The sequence below is a fragment of the Penicillium subrubescens genome (assembly GCF_028828155.1).
Source record: "Penicillium subrubescens strain IBT 31985 chromosome Unknown utg000005l_segment0_segment0, whole genome shotgun sequence".
In the NCBI taxonomy this organism is placed as follows: Eukaryota; Fungi; Ascomycota; class Eurotiomycetes; order Eurotiales; family Aspergillaceae; genus Penicillium; species Penicillium subrubescens.
This window is the reverse complement of record NW_026643155.1, coordinates 4,870,920-4,887,874: the sequence shown is the minus strand read 5'-3', so window position 1 is coordinate 4,887,874 and position 16,955 is coordinate 4,870,920. Positions and strand designations below refer to the sequence as shown.

The 16,955-nt window shown below is 49.3% G+C and overlaps 6 protein-coding genes across 6 annotated transcripts; 1 reads left to right on the top strand and 5 right to left on the bottom strand.

Moving 5' to 3' along the window:
* Positions 1-676: 676 nt before the first annotated feature.
* Positions 677-985, top strand: N7473_008295 (uncharacterized protein; the record flags this gene model as incomplete). Its single annotated transcript, XM_057154235.1, has 1 exon — positions 677-985. The coding sequence occupies one exon, from the start codon at positions 677-679 to the stop codon at positions 983-985; it is 309 nt and encodes a 102-aa protein (XP_057008573.1).
* A 1,347-nt stretch (positions 986-2,332) lies between these two features.
* Positions 2,333-3,852, bottom strand: N7473_008294 (ammonium transporter; the record flags this gene model as incomplete). The annotated part of the gene is made up of 3 exons (XM_057154234.1): positions 2,333-2,449; positions 2,526-3,366; positions 3,477-3,852. 3 exons carry the CDS (start codon positions 3,850-3,852, stop codon positions 2,338-2,340), a joined length of 1,329 nt encoding a protein of 442 aa, XP_057008572.1. The 3' UTR covers positions 2,333-2,337.
* A 653-nt stretch (positions 3,853-4,505) lies between these two features.
* On the bottom strand, positions 4,506-5,309 carry N7473_008293 (MSF1 domain protein; the record flags this gene model as incomplete). The annotated part of the gene is made up of 1 exon (XM_057154233.1): positions 4,506-5,309. The coding sequence occupies one exon, from the start codon at positions 5,307-5,309 to the stop codon at positions 4,506-4,508; it is 804 nt and encodes a 267-aa protein (XP_057008571.1).
* A 621-nt stretch (positions 5,310-5,930) lies between these two features.
* On the bottom strand, positions 5,931-7,999 carry N7473_008292 (uncharacterized protein; the record flags this gene model as incomplete). Its single annotated transcript, XM_057154232.1, has 3 exons — positions 5,931-7,425; positions 7,481-7,645; positions 7,713-7,999. 3 exons carry the CDS (start codon positions 7,997-7,999, stop codon positions 5,931-5,933), a joined length of 1,947 nt encoding a protein of 648 aa, XP_057008570.1.
* A 2,678-nt stretch (positions 8,000-10,677) lies between these two features.
* N7473_008291 (uncharacterized protein) lies at positions 10,678-13,155 on the bottom strand (the record flags this gene model as incomplete). The annotated part of the gene is made up of 1 exon (XM_057154231.1): positions 10,678-13,155. One exon carries the CDS (start codon positions 13,153-13,155, stop codon positions 10,678-10,680), a length of 2,478 nt encoding a protein of 825 aa, XP_057008569.1.
* Positions 13,156-13,527: 372 nt separating this feature from the next.
* Positions 13,528-16,457, bottom strand: N7473_008290 (nonribosomal peptide synthetase; the record flags this gene model as incomplete). Its single annotated transcript, XM_057154230.1, has 6 exons — positions 13,528-14,316; positions 14,366-15,260; positions 15,316-15,452; positions 15,506-15,996; positions 16,053-16,387; positions 16,435-16,457. 6 exons carry the CDS (start codon positions 16,455-16,457, stop codon positions 13,528-13,530), a joined length of 2,670 nt encoding a protein of 889 aa, XP_057008568.1.
* Positions 16,458-16,955: the final 498 nt, after the last annotated feature.

Below are 16,955 nucleotides of genomic sequence, written 5' to 3'. Positions count from 1 at the left end.
AAATGCTCACTCACAAAACTACTATCAAGGCGTCGGCGGCAAAAGGCGGCCCTACAAACACGATCGCCATGGACCAAGAAGCCTACACAACGTCCTCAAAGCAAACGAACAGACTACTGAGGCAGACACCCGTCAATACCAGTGTCTGAGGCTATTCCCATGCCTTCCGATCTCCTTTGTTCTCGGGGTTGAGACATGGGCCAAAGTCCTCGGCCCATCCGTGGGCCCTGATAATGCCTAGGCATTGCCCAGTAAATTGACTTTGCTGAAAGAATCCCCGAACTACTACTCCGTACAGGTATAAGGATATTTAACACGCTCTCTCGCCTTCCAGTGTTTTATTTTTCAATAAATTAAGTAAACATTTGCCACTTGGTTCCATTTAGCAGGATTTCTCCACCTAAATGCATACAATTCAATACTGTTTTAGGTTGCTCAGACAGACGACGCGTTTTGGAGCGGAGTGATCGGCTCGTCTATGAGATCTGCTCCGCCGCGGACTAGTTACGTTACCGGTCATTAGTCAGCACCTGGCTTCGACTGCTTCGACACAGTTAAATAACCTCGCTTGCCAATCATTTATAACTATCTAGTCAGAGAAGCCTTCAGTCATTAATACCTTCTATTACAGGCAGGCCGTATCCTTCAGTTTCTGAATCCTATACCACCCCCCAGAATGTCCTCTCAGCAAGTCGTCCTCCAAGTTATCTATCCCCCATCAGCTGCATCCAGCTTTAATATGGATTATTACCTCAACAGCCACATCCCAATGGTGAAAAAACGTTGGGGACCACAAGGCCTGCAAAGCTGCATTGTCACCACTGGAGCGAAGGACGCAGGGTATTATGTGCAAACTACGCTGGTTTGGGAGAACATGACATCCCTTGAAAACGTGAAGGATGCCGATGTTGTGAGAGAAGACGTCAAGAATTTTACCGATATCCCGCCGTACCGTTGGGTTGGTATTGTTGCTTATCAGGGATAGAAACTATACGGGGTTAAGAGTTGTTTTGTTTCTTTGCTACATGTTGTGAACGATTCACATTTGTGATGCATCATGCATGTAAGATGCGTCCTGTTGGTGCCTCGTGCGTCAGGCATTCACAAGCTCTATCAACTACCGTCTCTTGTTCTCTCACTTCTTCTTTCCTTGTTCTTTCCCTATGCTTAGTTATTTCGTCAAATGCCACTACATTGGTTATTTATCTTCCTCTCGTACCTAAGCGTAACACATGGGACTCAATTTCCTAAGGCGAACATAATATCTCAAGAATAAGAAGTCCACTTGCCGACCATCTCTCCATCCGTACTAGCCCTAACTAATTAATCCCCGAACTACTACTCCGTACAGGTAAACTTGTCGCAAGCGAAGCTGCAATATTGAGTCAGCATCTGGAATAGACGGAACTTGACTGAAAAAAAACGGCAGGACTGTAAACTCCGTCGGACTTTATAATCAAAACCCTAATCCACTCGATCGAGGTCCTTCCTAGCCACGGCATTAACGTTTAAATGAGCAATTATGACTAGGCGCTAAGAGACACCGCTCTGCGTCCTACAGACTGGCTTATACTGGACATGAGGAGACCGAGTGGTATGTCCGATTGCATCGAGGGTGTTGCCCCAAAATCGCCGTCTAACTCGGAGGGTTTCATTGCATTTGCAGTCGCTGGTAAGGGGCTCTGTATACATCATACAGGATTGTATCGCATATCCGCTATAATGATTATGTTTGTAAAAGGCTCTAAAGAAACCGTGGCTTTCCTAAGAACGCGATATACAAGGCCAGAAACAATAGCCGCATTCCGTCTGTCTTGCACACCATTATGATGAATCGTGTTTGAATCAGTTGGAAGCTTTTGCGAGTCGAGTAGACCATAGAGCGAATAACTAATAATCTCCACTAGATCATAAACTTACAACGGATCAGCTGTCATAGACTTTCTGTGTATTTTGATTTCCGGTCTGCTGCTCGTGGCAATTCTCTTTTCTCCTTGGCATGCTATCAGCAAACTGGGGTCAATGATCTAATGGTAACATTAACTAACTGATGAACTGCTGATTACATAACCCCGACGGAGTTGTTGACGAGTATGTGTGCTGGAAGAGTTTGCCCTGTTGTCGCTTCTCTGTCGGACAATAACCTTCAATTTAGATAGAAGAAAAGAACCGTGGAGGTAAAAAAAGCCTCGACAATCCTTACCTTAACTTAACTTAAGATACAACACTCTTTATATACACTACCATGATTGTTCTATGGCAGTGAAATATCTAAAATTAGCTGGTCATAGGAATTTCCTAAAGTAACGGGTTGATTGTCAATCAACACTTTGATGATTACTCTAGCCGACACTCGCTCGAGAAAGGGTAATAGTCTTCCTCATCAGCCCATTGTGCCTCATATAGCGATTCACCCATTTGCGAGGCATCCATCCCGAGAACAATCTCACTGTCACCATATTAGCAGACATTCTAATTCAAGACCTTGTAGCAGACACCAAGAATATCCATCACTCATTACTTACCTATCTGTAGCCAAGACCTCGAAGCCCGGAATGCAATCAATCAACGCAAAGAGTGCATAACTGCCAACAAAGCTCCAGACAAAGCCAACAACAGCCTCCAGGATCTGGATCCAGAGTTGACTCCAATTACCATCGAATATGCATCCACCAAGTATCTCCGTGGCTCCATCATACGCAGCAACATTTCTCCGAGCAAACAAGCCGGTAGCGATAGTACCGACCAGTCCACCAATGCAATGCGTCGCAAATGTATCCCCATTATCGACCCATCTCCAGCGCACAGCCAGTTTCGTGAAATTAATTCTTAGTGCCTGTCGACAAATCACCGCTCCAGCGATTCCAAAGAAAAAAGCCGTAACCATGTCAATGAAGCCAGCACTTGGAGTGATCATGACCAAGCCAGCGATAGCGCCCATGAAAGTACTGTCAAGACTCCATTTCCCCGTTTCGTAATACGTGATGAAAGCCCAGGTCAAGGCGCCTGATGAGGCGCAGATGTTGGTAACCACTGCAGTCATTATACTCTTGAAATTCAGAGCGAGGGTTGTGCCCGCGTCAAAGGCAAGCCAGGCATTCCATATAATCATCAAGGCTAGAAGCTGGCACATGCTATTATGCGGCCTGTGGAGTTTCAAGTGCTGTGGCGTTCGAGAAGCGGATCGTCTCGATCGAAACAATGGATGGGATAGGTAAACACTTAAAGCAGTCGCTGATGCTCCACTGCAGATATGAACGGGTGTTCCACCGGCGAAGTCAAGGACACCCAGAGAACCCAGAAATCCGGTCTCGGACCAGACCATGTGTGCGAGAGGTTCATAGACAAAGGTGAGGTGCACCAGAGCTAGGCGAAATCGAGTCAGATGTAGTCTTTGAGTAGGTGTATCAAGTAGGTTGGAGACTTGAAACATACAAAGATGAAAGGGATCAAAGGAAGCATTCTTCCCCGTTCACAGGCTCCACCAATAGAAATGACGCACACCGTAGCACAAAAGATGAGCTGAAACTCAGAGAAAAGAATTTCTGGTATCGTCCCTATTGGGTTTGCAAGAACACCCAAGTGGAAAGCTTTGTCAAAGCCTCCAATAATGCCACCCCCGGTTCCATAGGCTATCGAGTACCCAATGATCCACCATTGAATAGAACAAATAGCAATGACGAGCAGACTTGGGTAAAAGGATGCAAGTCCATTACGGTGAATGGAGTATCCCGAATAACCGAGGCCAACTGCGGGGATAATTAGCCAGCAGAAGACGCAGCAGATCAAAATGAAGAGCGTGTCTATCTTGGAGCATTCCTCCCACGCCGTCAAGATGTCGGAAACTGCCATTATGACCCAGTCTTGAAACTGTACCTGGACAGAATTGTAGAACAAAGCATGATCTAGGTCGATTGACCAATTCAAATAGAATTCCTTATGAGACTACTCGCGCATGTACTCTCCTGAAACTGGCAGCATCTTATCGTAGTGTACTGTTGACCAGTAAATACCCTGCGATAAGCTGATTCCCCGCGTCGACATACCCAAAGTGGACTGGGGGCGGCTTGCCCAATCTTGTGTCACCTCGTTTAAGGTGGAAGGTAAGAAGGATTAGTACATCAGTCAATAATAAATTGATAGATTGATAAGTTAGATATCGTAATTGTACAATTGACATGCTTCCATCACCATAAGCAGTGCCTCATCACCCAACACGTCCCAGTCACCTAATATACACAATTGAGGAGCAGAAGCCTCAGTGTAGACCTGGTCAGGCCATAAACATATCCAACAAAGAATCCAACAGAAAAAGATAAACAAAGAATGTCGTGGGAGAGTGTCCATCGATAAAGTCATCCAACTCCAGTAACGCCACGCTGGATAAATCAGAAGATGCAGGGAGATACGCTCATACCGCGACGACGCGGAGATGCGAAGAAAACACAGAGAAAAAAAGGTCGAGAAAGACAAAAGAGAAGAGAAAAGGATCACAACACAGGAGATCACTTGTCATCGTCATCGACGTAGACCCGCTCCTTGAGGCCATTGCCTTGCAACCAGACGCGCTTCCAGGGGCCTTCTGGCCCAACAATGGCCTCGCGGTCTTTGCGCATGCCCTCGAGAACGCCGACAATGCCTCCATGGCGCAGACGTTCCAAGACCACGTTCATGCCCTGTTTGCTTTTCAAAATAGCGTCGCGGGTCCGGCTCACACCGATCAATTCAATAGTGCGCTGGATACCAGCAGTGGACAAGGAAGAGAAGAAGCCCTTCTTGGGAGCCTCCTCCTCAGTGTCCGCGTGGTCAATCGCCTCCGCCTTCTTGCGACCGAGCAACTTGCCCTGGCCAAGGCGGGAGCGGAACGTGACAGTGGTCCGCACGGTGGTCTGCTCCTTATCGATTGACAGACCATCGAGGGCCTGGGTATTGTCCTCGGTCAGATGGCGCTGGTACCGTTGTTTCTCGACAACACTAAGGATGCCGGTCCACTCCATGTTCCGAGATTCGGTTTCCATCCAACCCTCATTGGGGTCAACCACGGTGGTCTCGAGGATGTAACTCTGGCCGGAACTGTCGGAGCCACTCATGCCCTTCGGCAGCAATTTGAGGATGCCAGAGGGGACTTTAGATTTCTTCAAGTGTAGACGGATGGTGTGTAGGCGCTGGGTGGCCGGATCGACATAACGGTCGATCACGTCGGTAGTCAGGACATGGCGGGAGTAGGGATTAGGGTAGCGGAGGAAGTAGGCGAGGGAAACGGCAGGGAAGGAGTAGTCATAGGTGAACACGTTTTCGAAAAACTTCATGATGGCAAAGTCCTGGAAGACATCAGCGACACAGGAGATGATCGGGGCTGGTCGTCTGATGGGGGGATTTTCTGGCAGAAGGCGACGGAAAGCTGGGATGTGGGGGCTCGGAGATACTGTTATTCCGGAGTCAGTCACATGTCCTCCTGCCTATCACCGAAGCCGAATACTTAATGGTGATGTCGTTTGTTTTTTTAGTACAATTGTTTTGTCATAATGGGTTTTTGAGTTGTTCTCCCCTGTTAAACTATGTAATGGGCATAGTATGACTGTCTGGTCCTGTAAATGTAGCACATTTTGACAAACTGTACTGTGACAGCCTTAATTAGTCTGTTTGAGGTGCCGTCCTGATGGAGGCCTACACTATTGAAAGGTATACAGCAGCATGTATTAAAGTTGAGCCAAGGAGAAAGATTCATTGGTATTTCGCTAGTCCTCTTCAAGGTCGAGATTCACGATGATATTTCTGATAAACAAAAAGAAATTATGATTATTGGGGGTATTTCCATCCATCCAGGGCTTCCAACCACTCCTTTCACCAGCCCGACATTATTATACAACACAGTCTATAAACAATCTTCATTCCACAGCACACTCCATCATCCCCTCACACCTACGCATCTACTGCTCTCCAAGAGTCTTCTGGTCCTCAGAATAAGCAGCAGCAGCGGGCAGGGACACGGGCTCAACCTCCTTGCGCATGCCACGGATCTCCGGGCTAGTACGCTCAAAGTAGTTGTGCATGGAGCCGTGCAGGATGTTCTCATCAACATCATCCATGTCATACAGAGTCTGCTCCTCACCACGGGCAGCAACAGCAGCCTCCCACTCAGCGCGGAACTCCTCAACCTTCATCTTGTAGTCTAAGTTAGCATCGTAGTGCTTGCCCTTGCCGGTCCAGCGCTCCCAGACAGACAAGTGCTTAGAGTGAACAGCGGGGCCGTGGTAATCCTGCTCACGGCCCTCGCGGATGAAACGCCAGCGACGCTCCTGCTCGCGGAGATCCAGACCGGTGGTGTCGGGGAGGAACAGCCAGGTCACCAGGACACCGGCGAGACCGAACCAGGGCACAATGTAGAATTGCTGCTGGGTGGTGGTGTAGGATCCGATGATGGCGATGATCAGAGCACCGACCTTACCGGCGGCAGCGGAGATACCGTGGGCGGTACCGCGGATGGGGGTAGGGAAGCACTCGGCGGCGACAAGGAAAGTGATACAGTTCGGGCCGAACTGGTTGAAGAATGAACTCAGGAAGTACATAGCCTGGAAAGAGTGGATGTGGGCGGGCTCCTGGTAGTATTCGAACTTAAAGGCGGGGATGACGAAGAGGATGAAGCACATCAGGAAGCCGACAATCTGCATCCACTTGCGGCCGTAGAGCTTAGTATCGACGAACCAGGTAGCGAAGTAGTAACCAGCCAAGCTAACACCGATGTTGGCCAAGTTCCACAGCCAGTTAGTAGTAACATCGTTACCGCTAGCCGGGCTGATGACCTTGATGAACTTGCCCTGGAACAGCTTGTTACCGTAGAAGAAGACATCGTTGGCGAACCAGCCGCCAGCGGTAGCGATAACACGAGGGGTGAAGTGACGGAAGGTGAGCTTCAGGGATTCTGTGTCATATCCAGTGACGGAGGCCTTCTTCTTGGTAGCCTCGAGCTGATTGCTAGCAGCCTTCATGTGGTAGGTACGGTAGTACACAAGCCAGGCAGTTCCGACGGCAGGAATAGCGAAAGACACGCGGTAAGTCCACTGGGTAGCAGTAGTAGAGATAGGGAGCGCACCCGTGCCGTGGTGGAATATCAAGAGCAGAATGATGAGGATGGCCTGGTTGGCGAACTGGCCCCAACCCTGCATCATGAATGCACCGACGACGGAACGACCACGGTGCAGACGATCCTGGGAAGTGACGAGCTTGCCAGAACCGTATCCATTCTCCATACCGATAGTAGCAGTCATGGGGTATTCACCACCGACGCCGATAGAGTAGAAGAAGAGAGACCAAGCATAGCAGATGACCCAGCCGTTCTCAGTGAGACCCCAAGCGGCGACCAGCATGAGGAGACCGACAAACATGATAGCGGCATCCTGAATCAGACCCCAGCGACGACCAATTCTGTAAAGATGTTAGCATTGCTTGAATGAGAGGCTCATGTGAGAGTGCCACATACGCGTCACCCAAGTAACCAACGAGGATCTGGCCAACAATGATACCAACAACCTCCATGTAGCTGATGGCGGAAACCCAGTTCTTGTCGCAAGTCTTGCCCTTCCAGCAGTCCTTGAAGGAGGCATCGAAGAGAGCAGTGTTGTTACCGATGGAGAACAGCACGTAACTATCACAAGCATTCTCTAGTTAGTTGATGTTCTTATCAAAATTGGGTGCTGACAGCTTCCACATACCCCTCAAGACCCAGACCAGCACCAGGAAGAACAAAATTCCTGAAGTAGTGCGCAACCGGGGACAGGGGGTCCTTCTTGAACTCAGTCCAGAGCCAAGAGAACTCCTTGCTCGCCTCCGTGCGGTCCTGCTCCAAGCAGAAGCTGATACGCTGGCTCAAGGGAAGATCAGCCCAGTATGTACCATCGGCGGCGTAACAGTCCTTAGGACGAATGACATCGTCGAAGGCGGCCTTCTCGTGGACCTCCATCTCCTCGAAGGAGAGTGCCTCCTTGTTAGTGGGCTCCATTGGATCACGGTAGCAAATGAACTCAATGTTCAAAAACCACAAAGGATATCAGCTCGAGGGAGGAAAGGACTGCTTTGACTCGAAGGAAAGGAAAAAAAGTCTATGGACCGGCACAGTTGATCGTATTTATCCTACCAGCCTTTCCATCCGCTAGACACGGTACAAAGTTAGCGACAGCACCACGCTTTAGCAAGGAAAGCCATGTTCTGAATCCGAACCAGGTCTAAGCGCAGTCAGAGCCAAAGAGTTGCAACCATGACACTGATTGATCATCCTATCGCATGCATAGGAGCGCGCACGACTGGTGACGCCAGTGGAGCCTTGCAATTTCCGTTCCAGCACTAGGTCGGTGTATACATCTCGGGTGCACTGACCGAAGGGGAGGGATCCATATGGCACGCGCAAGTGGATATCTCGATGGGTAGTCCGAACCAGTGAAACGAGTTTGTCGGGCCAGGCGATGGAATTTAGGCCCGCTCGTGCCTGCATCAGCGCAGTACGAGACGAGTACGCGAGAAAAGCGTACTCCTTTCATGTATGAACTTAGGTGATGGATAATGGTAAGTGGTGGTCATAAGTGGAGAAAAGGACTTCTAGAACGACGCCAAACAGCTATTGCAAGACGAAAGAGTGACTGCGTAGTGTCATTGGGTCAGTCTGATTGGGTCGGAGGGGATATTTTGCTAACCCGGGTAGGTATTAGGTTCGAATACTATGACTAGTTTAGCCCAGTGAACAAAAGCAGGGTAATCTAATTCAATCAGAGGTGTGGCCATGGAATCATCGATAGAAAGTCTAGTTATATGAATGAGAGAGTGATTAAGTCTATACTCGTATAGCTCGTTTTTATCGCGATCGCGACATATCAAACTCTGCGACAGACAAGCAACGCCCTCGACGCCGCCGACTTGGGTGGCCGGCTGGGCATTTTCTGGGCATTGCTTGTTCTGCCAAGCAGTGGATCATTCCATAAATCAGAATGATTAATTAGGAAACCGGAGCAAGAACAAAGGGGAAAATATGAGATTTATCATCGCTTCGGGCAAAGCAGCACATGTCGCGTTGAAACTGACTCCGTTCGGCCAATTAGATGGTCCAATTCTACCCCGTGCTCCCATCAAATCAGTGGAAATCAGTCCAAAGTAAGCGGGAGTCTCCGCGGAGGCTGCATCCAACGTTATCGAATAAGATCGCCGGATCGCCCCATGCCCCCCCTCCTCGAGCTCCTCATAAGCTGCTTCATGACCTTTTCCAAATGCGCGTGTCTGGTTTTCACGCGCCACTAACCACTCGATCGAAGTTGAACTCGGAGATCCGAATCCATGGCTGAACTTCGGAGTCTTTACTCGGGTCATTCACGGAGTGCTATACTTCAATCAGCATACTATGCCTTTGCTAACCAGGGGGTCTCAGGGTCAATGCGGCACAGTCATACTCTTCTAAGACATCGCGTTTTTATATGCTGTCGGCTACAGGTGCGATTGGTGCCATTGAACAATAATTTGCTAACGAAAACAACCGATTCATCCCGCCGGCTAAAGAATGATGATAATGACTCCTGATGACCAGTCTAGCCCCTAAATGCTTTACCAAAACAGAGCTTACGCCGCTTCTGTATATCTCAACAACTCATTGAAGACTCATTCCGACCGGCTGGAATATCACTTTGTCGCCTTATCAGATGGGCATCTGCTTCAGCATTTTCAAACGCCGAGTCATGCAATAATCACAATGCATTGTCATCCTGATGGACCCAGCATGGAAGGTCTTTGCTCAAATCTCATGTCCTCAGACGACAATCGCCAGGTGATTTCATTCCCGCATGAAGTTCCGATCATTACCAGTCCAGGCATCCAGTCAGGGACGCACGATGATCGGCATACAGGCAATGATTGGACAACAGCCGGTGGAATGAAGCGGGGCTGCTTATACATGCTCGCCAAGACACATGGCAAAAAGCTTGACAAAGCTTGGTAGTTGCCACGGGCTGAGAATGCGATGATCACAACTTGAATTAGGAAGCTGCTTGTTGCAATTCATCCTGCGGGGCTCAGAGGTCTACTGAGGCGTTTGGTAATGGGCCGCTTTATCCGCAAACTCGATCAATGCTGATTGGCCAGGTGAACGTGAGGAGAATTCGATATTTTCTCAAAGTACGATCATATGGTGAGTATCTTTGGAGATGAAAATTCTCTTCATCGGAGCATACTATCGGGGCTTCATGGAAATTGGATCATCAGCGGCTCTCAGCCAGGCAACCCGGTCCAGGCACATAGCGACACGAGTGATCGTGCAAGTACTTATCATGAGGATTATTTCAAGGCCGTGTAAAGTAGTTGATAAGTTGCTGGACGTTAAATGAAGGATGTCCGCGAGAAGCCCGTGCAACCCCGCCCCCCCCCCCCCCTTTTTTTTCTCCCAAAAAAAGAGCTCATCTAAGACAAGTCATATTCTTGCAATGTTTTGTTCTGGTATTATGTGAAGTCTAGATGCTCTATATTGTCAATGTTGTACAGGGACGGGATGGATATATATACAGAAAATAGTACAAGAGTGAGGTGAAGGTAAATGACAAGTCTTGACAAATCCGCACAACGGAATGTCAAATGCAACACGCTAACATCAGAAGAAATGTGGAAAGGCGGTTGACGAGCACATAGACCAAGGACAGAAACAGGTCAATCCAATTCCAAGGACTGCCTCGTGGTTGGGATTCCAATGGAATTCTGAAGCATCCATGCCAACGGCCATGGTTTACCACGCCACTCTTGATCCAATGCAGCAGCGGCCTCCAGCATCAGAGGCAGCGAATATTTAGGATGTGCCTCAGTGAGCATGTCACGATGGACGTAGTCCTTGGCTATTTGAAGCTGCAAAGCTCGTCCAGGACCTGTATCCTTGAAGCCAGATACCAAGTAGAGAAAGGGATCATGGTGGAATTCAGGAGGCAGTTGGTCGAGAACTTCCTGGGTGGTCTTGAATTTGGCCCGCGCATTACGGCGGATGATCACCTTGCCAGCACACACACGCCAGATCTTGCTGACATCGTCGGATGATGTCTCCAAGGACACATTGCGAATGAGAGAGTCCAGGACTTTGTTGTACATTCTAGAGGACACAATATCCTCCATGCAGGCGTAATGCCACAACACGCGGCAAACATTGTAGTGACAGCCTCGGTAGGCGATGAAGAAAAGCATCTCGATAGTCTCAAAGTTGAGCTTGAACATGAGTCGTTTCATGATCTTGAAAGTATGTTCGAGAGCAGTGAAGATGTCGTCCTTGACCGTATACAAAATTTGAAGGAGACAGGCATTATTCATATCAAGATGATATTCAACGCAAATATCAAGCAGTTCTTGCATGGCCGCGTGATTTTTCAAGCGCGAAGTCACATTGAACATCTGGCTGAGTAGCGAGGCAGTGAACCAGTCTGCTCCATGTGTCTTGATCATGAGGTTGAAGAAGCTGCGGACGTCCCGACCGCTTTCCAAGTGAACAAAGAATGAATCCGAAATCGTCAACTGCAACGCACTGCGGATAGAGTTGATGTCCTTCATGTAGCCCTTCTTGGCCATGTCCTTGATGATTGTGGCCTTGGTCTTCTGTGTGAGCATAGCCTGCAACAATGTATGCCAGGTTTGCGCATTAGGGCGAATACGCTTTTGGGCCATTGCTTGCAAAAAGTACTCAAACATCCGCTTATCCTGGCGAATGGCCGCAGATTGCAGCAAGATGTTATATGAGTCTACCGTCGCGAGATGCTCTGCTGCGATGAACACCTCGCGAGCGAAACTGAGGTATTCCGTTTTGTAGAGATACCTGAGCGCGCTGTTCATAGCGGCGGTGGAAAAAAATTTGCGGTTTGATTCCCGTCGGAACAGCCGTACGAGCTCCTTCGCAACCCGGCCCCGTTGGGGAATTTCACTGGATTCACCCTCCTTGGCCTCCTTGGCGAAGTTCATTCTTTTCGAATTGATCACATCTTCAACGTGATCCGCAAATTCCCTGACTGAGTCAAATGAATGCCCACTTGCAAGGAGTTTGCTCAAGTATATTGGCTCTTTGTCATCAAAGGGGGCCGTCCAGACTCCACGGATCAATGGCACTGGGCGTTTCAGTCGTTTTAGTCTTCCCATTGAAGCAATGATGGGGACTGGCGATTTCTGAATTTCAATAAGAGGGTCTCCACTGGCTTGGAGATCTTGCTGCCGCTTGATGGCATCCTCAACCATTTCCAGGGTGCCTTCTGACCCCATTAAGACAACCTTGCGACAAACTCCATCACCCTTATCGGGAGGAAGAACGTGTACCAGACATCCATGGCGGATTGGAAGATGCCAGATATTCTCCTCCATAGCTTTGCCTGGCGTTGTAGATCCACACATGAGGGCGATAGTCTCTTCGGGGATAAGCAATTCTTTATACTTTGTGCCCCTCCGATTCGCACCTTTGGTCTGCCGCTGCACGTTCAACAACAAATCTCGCAAATCCATCCAGCTTTTTGTATTCGGTGATATCCCGAATTCCCTTTCCCTGTCGAGGATAAACTCGCCGTATAGAACCTGCTTCTGATTCCGTGGCGACAAGTTCCTCCTGAAATCGCTCCTATGAACACGCTGACTCGATCCAGGCGTGACTGGCACCAAGTTCAACTCTTCGGGTATTGAACGATCTCGTTTCTTTGCTGCTCGGACGCAGACGCCACTGAGTTGGGTGGTAGATGCCGTTAAGTCTTCCGAGGCTGACGTAGACTGGCTCACATTTCGCGAGTCAATCAGATCTTCTGCATGATTTTCGTTTCCATTGTCTTCAACCACATATTCTGCGCGACCGGTAGGTAGTTTGATATAGGAGTCACCGTCGGTCTGAGTAGAGATCGTCTCGTTGGAGATCCATCGGCTCGCGTGTCGGCGGGTTGTTGCGAATGTTGATGCAGTTGGACGGGTATTTGTACGGGGACACAAGCTAGTAATCTTTCCATCCTTCGATGAGACAGAAGAACGCGTTAAGGACGAGATTGGGCGCCTTCGCCGGAAGGCCGATGCGGCCCATCGGGGGTAAAGGAAGAGCAGCGGTTCATCGGGGCCAGCCGCGATGGTATCTAAGGCGGCAGACAAAGGCCTTATTAGACACGTGCGGCCACGCGATATCATATGGAATGATGCCTCCCAATAGCATCCGAAGGCATAGAAGGGGAGTGTGTGAGCTTGGAGAGATTTCGAGGATGAAGGACTAAAGGCCGCATGCTTGCTCCGAAAATTGTTGCGCCGCGGTGGCCTTTTAGGAAGGCGGTGAGTGGACTGTGCCACAGCGCCTTTCAATCTGATACAGCATGAGGTTAAGAACCTCATTTATTGGAAGTTTGTAACAGAGAATCATGCATTCCATTCATACATTCTACAACCTGAGAGAACAAACGGTGAAAGAAAATTCTTCTATCAAAACAGAGACTTCAGGAAAAATAATTCGAGTGTTGAAAACACTCAAACAGCCAGCTCCACCAGCAATTCGAGGGTTAGTTCCACTCAGCGCCTGATATCCTCTTGCCTCTCCATGTGTCGATTGTAGGAGATGTCAAACTCTACGCATCCCTTCCGGACTCCCACTGAGACTTCAATCAACCCAAATCTGCGCGCAGACTTGATTATGTCTGAAATTGCTCCGTCAAGCTCATCAGTTTGCTGTTGCAACGCACCCTTTCGCTCCAGCTGCTGGTAAAGGCCAGAGTAATTGAGCACAATTTCAGGAGTGGCGGGCGAGTGGAAAGCCTCTTGGCCTTCGGGGTTGTTGTAACGAGAGGTGAAGTACCCCCAACCATGAAACGGCATTCTAGCATGAGCTGCATGGACAGCTTCAAGGACTGACCGCAAGTCTGATGTGTCGTCACAAGGCACTGGACAAGGCCATATGGTGGTGAACCAGCCCACGGTCCGAGAAAGATCAAGTGACGAATCCCAAACCTCTCTGCCATGGCCCTCGCAGTGGATTTTCGGGGCTGGACGGGACCTGAAAGTGTGGATGAAGGACACCAGCAGAGCAGCGTGATATATCTCCAAAGGGGTGACTTGGAGCCCGTCCAGGCATGAGAATCCGTTGTACAAAGAAGCCGTATTATTCTGATCCAGGGCAAATGAGAGACTTGCAATGTCTCCCCAGGTGTTCCTGTTCTCCACGTCTCCCCAGAATCCATCTACAGTGGTTAGAAGGTCAAAAAGGAAAGACCTCTGCTGGCAAGAGCTTCTTCGTGTCATATTCCGCTTGCATTCCAGACCAAGTCGAGAAGGGAAGAGACGGCGAGGCCGAGAGCTCTCCTCCTGTTCGCAGAGCTTTTTCCAGGTCTGCAAGGATGATTCTCCAAGATACCAGATCCATGACGAGATGTTGGGCTACCAGAAAGAGATGTTGTTGTTCAGCATGTGTTTCAATCAAGTCAGCTCGAAGAAGGGGCCCATTGAAGATATCTAGAGACTGCTGGCTATCAGAAATGATCTGAACAGCGTCAGCGGTTGATTGGGTCGAATGAGACTCCAAGACGTAGGATTTCTCAATGTCATTTTGCACTTGCTGCACCCAGCCATCATTCTCATCCCGGCGGTACTGAGCACGAAGCATGGCGTGGTGCGCTACCACTGCCCGTAGAGCAGCATCCAATTTTTCAATATCGACATTCTCAGATAGGCGAAGAGAGAAGCTTTGGTTGAAATAGCTGTGATTCTCGTGGATCGTTTCAAAGAATAAACATTGGATAGACGAAAGGTCAAAAGGAGTAGTGAGCTTCGAATCCTGCTCTGCCACTACCACCGGGAGCGATTTAATACTGCTGGATGCCATACCAGCGATAGATTTGCGGCTCAAGATGTCTGCCGCCGTAATGGCAAGACCGACTGCTTTGGCTTTCGCTGCGACCTGCATGGCACTGATCGAGTCACCACCCAAGCGGAAGAAGTCATCATCGATTCCGATTGTGTTCAAGTCAATGTTGAGAAGCTGGGCGCAAATAACGTGTAACTGCCGCTCGATTTCATTGCCAGGCGGACGCTTGAAACTGCTTTGTGTATCGTCGCTTGTCGGGACGTAGGAATTGATCTCGTCACGAGTCAGACCAGCCGCAACTTGACGAAGCTCTCGTCGATTGATCTTGCCGGTTCCAGTCAAGGGAATCGTGACCAGAGGCAGCAAGACTGTGGGAATCATGTACACGGGCACACGCCCGCGGATTGGCGCAAGTGCATGGGATGCCGTCTCAATGAAGCTTTCACTGGGAATAGCAAGGCAACTAGCGCGCGACTCTCGTAGGCTTTCCCAGTGAATACAAAAGCGACCAAAATTGCGCGTGCTTCACCTTCCGAAGGCACAATGACTTCCGCAGCGGTTTCTTGAGCTCCATCGAAACATCGGTGCAGGTGGTTTCGACCTCGCTCAGCTCCACATGTTGACCGCACAGCTTGACCTGTGTATCGCGTCGGCCAACGAAGCAGATAATTTGTTGTCACCATATCGAACCATGTCCCCAGTCCGATATAATCTGCCAGTCTGATTGTTTGGCCGCCAATCCTGGAGCCAAGGCGGAACATCAATAAAACTGGCGCGAGTCAACTCTTCATTGTTGAGATAACTACGAGCCATGGCAGGCCCCTCAACAACCAGTTCCCCAATAGCCCCAATGGGGGCGAGGTTGTTGGGATCATTGATTACTGTGATCCAAGCAAGACTGCCAAACATGTCACCCACAACGCCCGGCTGCCATCTTTGAGGATCGACGACACCAGCTGTACAGAAACAGCTCTCTACCGGACCATAAGAATTGATGAACTTGACCTTGCTCGCCCCAACATCCACGTGAGCTTGTGTGAGTGACTCTCCGCCGACACAGAAAATCTTCAGGTCAGGAACATCTTCGGGACGGAAAAGTCGCTGCGACGAGGGTGTAAGGCAGGTCCAATTGATGTGGTACTGCTGCATGCAGCCGGCGAGGTCTGTGAGGCATTGCTCCTCTGACGGGACACAGACACAGCCTCCAATAATGAGGTGATCACAGTTTCATATATACTCAAGTCGAATGTATAGGAGGCGAAATGAATAACTCGGCAGTCAGGAATGTAACCCATGGGCCCATACTGATCTCTCGCACAGGTAGCCAGGTTACGGTGTTCAACAATAATGCCTTTGGATTTGCCAGTGCTACCAGAGGTAAAGACAATGAAGGCATGGTCCTCCGGCGAGACTGTTGGAAGAGTCTCCGGCTCATATTTGGGCAGATCTTCGAACGTGGCATCAGAGATTGAAAATGCGGCACAACCCAGACCTTCAAGGATATTGGCATGTTTGAGTGACACCAGCGCCAGTGTGGCGCCTGTTTCGCGGATAATTCCTTTTACTCTCGCTCTGGGGTGGCTTGGGTCTGTCAGGACGGGCGGATTACACTTACGGACTCATGGATGAGTTCAGATGGCATATGCGGTACGTGTGTGTCAACTTTGATGGCATCCCTCGGATTTTTGTTAACTCTCGCAATCTAGGTTTCTATCAAATTTGTGCAGGGAATTCCGATGCGTGAAAGCTCAGCAAATGGATTGGACCTAGCCTCACTTGTGACACAAGAGGAATCAATATCATTAGAAACATCCACCTTCGTTCGTGTCAGAACAATTCAGATCGAATATTACGTGACTCTTTCATGTGGATAGTATGTAGTCAGGATGCGTACGACGGCTAAATCATAAAAGCCTACAACAACCTTTAATACCGCCACCACCATAAATAAATTTAAAAAAAATCCCAGACTGGACCCAAAGGCCCAAGACCCAAGTCCATATCTTGGCCCCACAGCGAGGAGTCAATCCAACAAGGTACGCCGAAAGGTACGCCGAGTCAGCCTCTCCGGAGATCAGCCCTACCGACGCCAGAGGAACCAGTCCCGCCCTGATACCCCGTGTAAGGGGCGCGGTCTGGC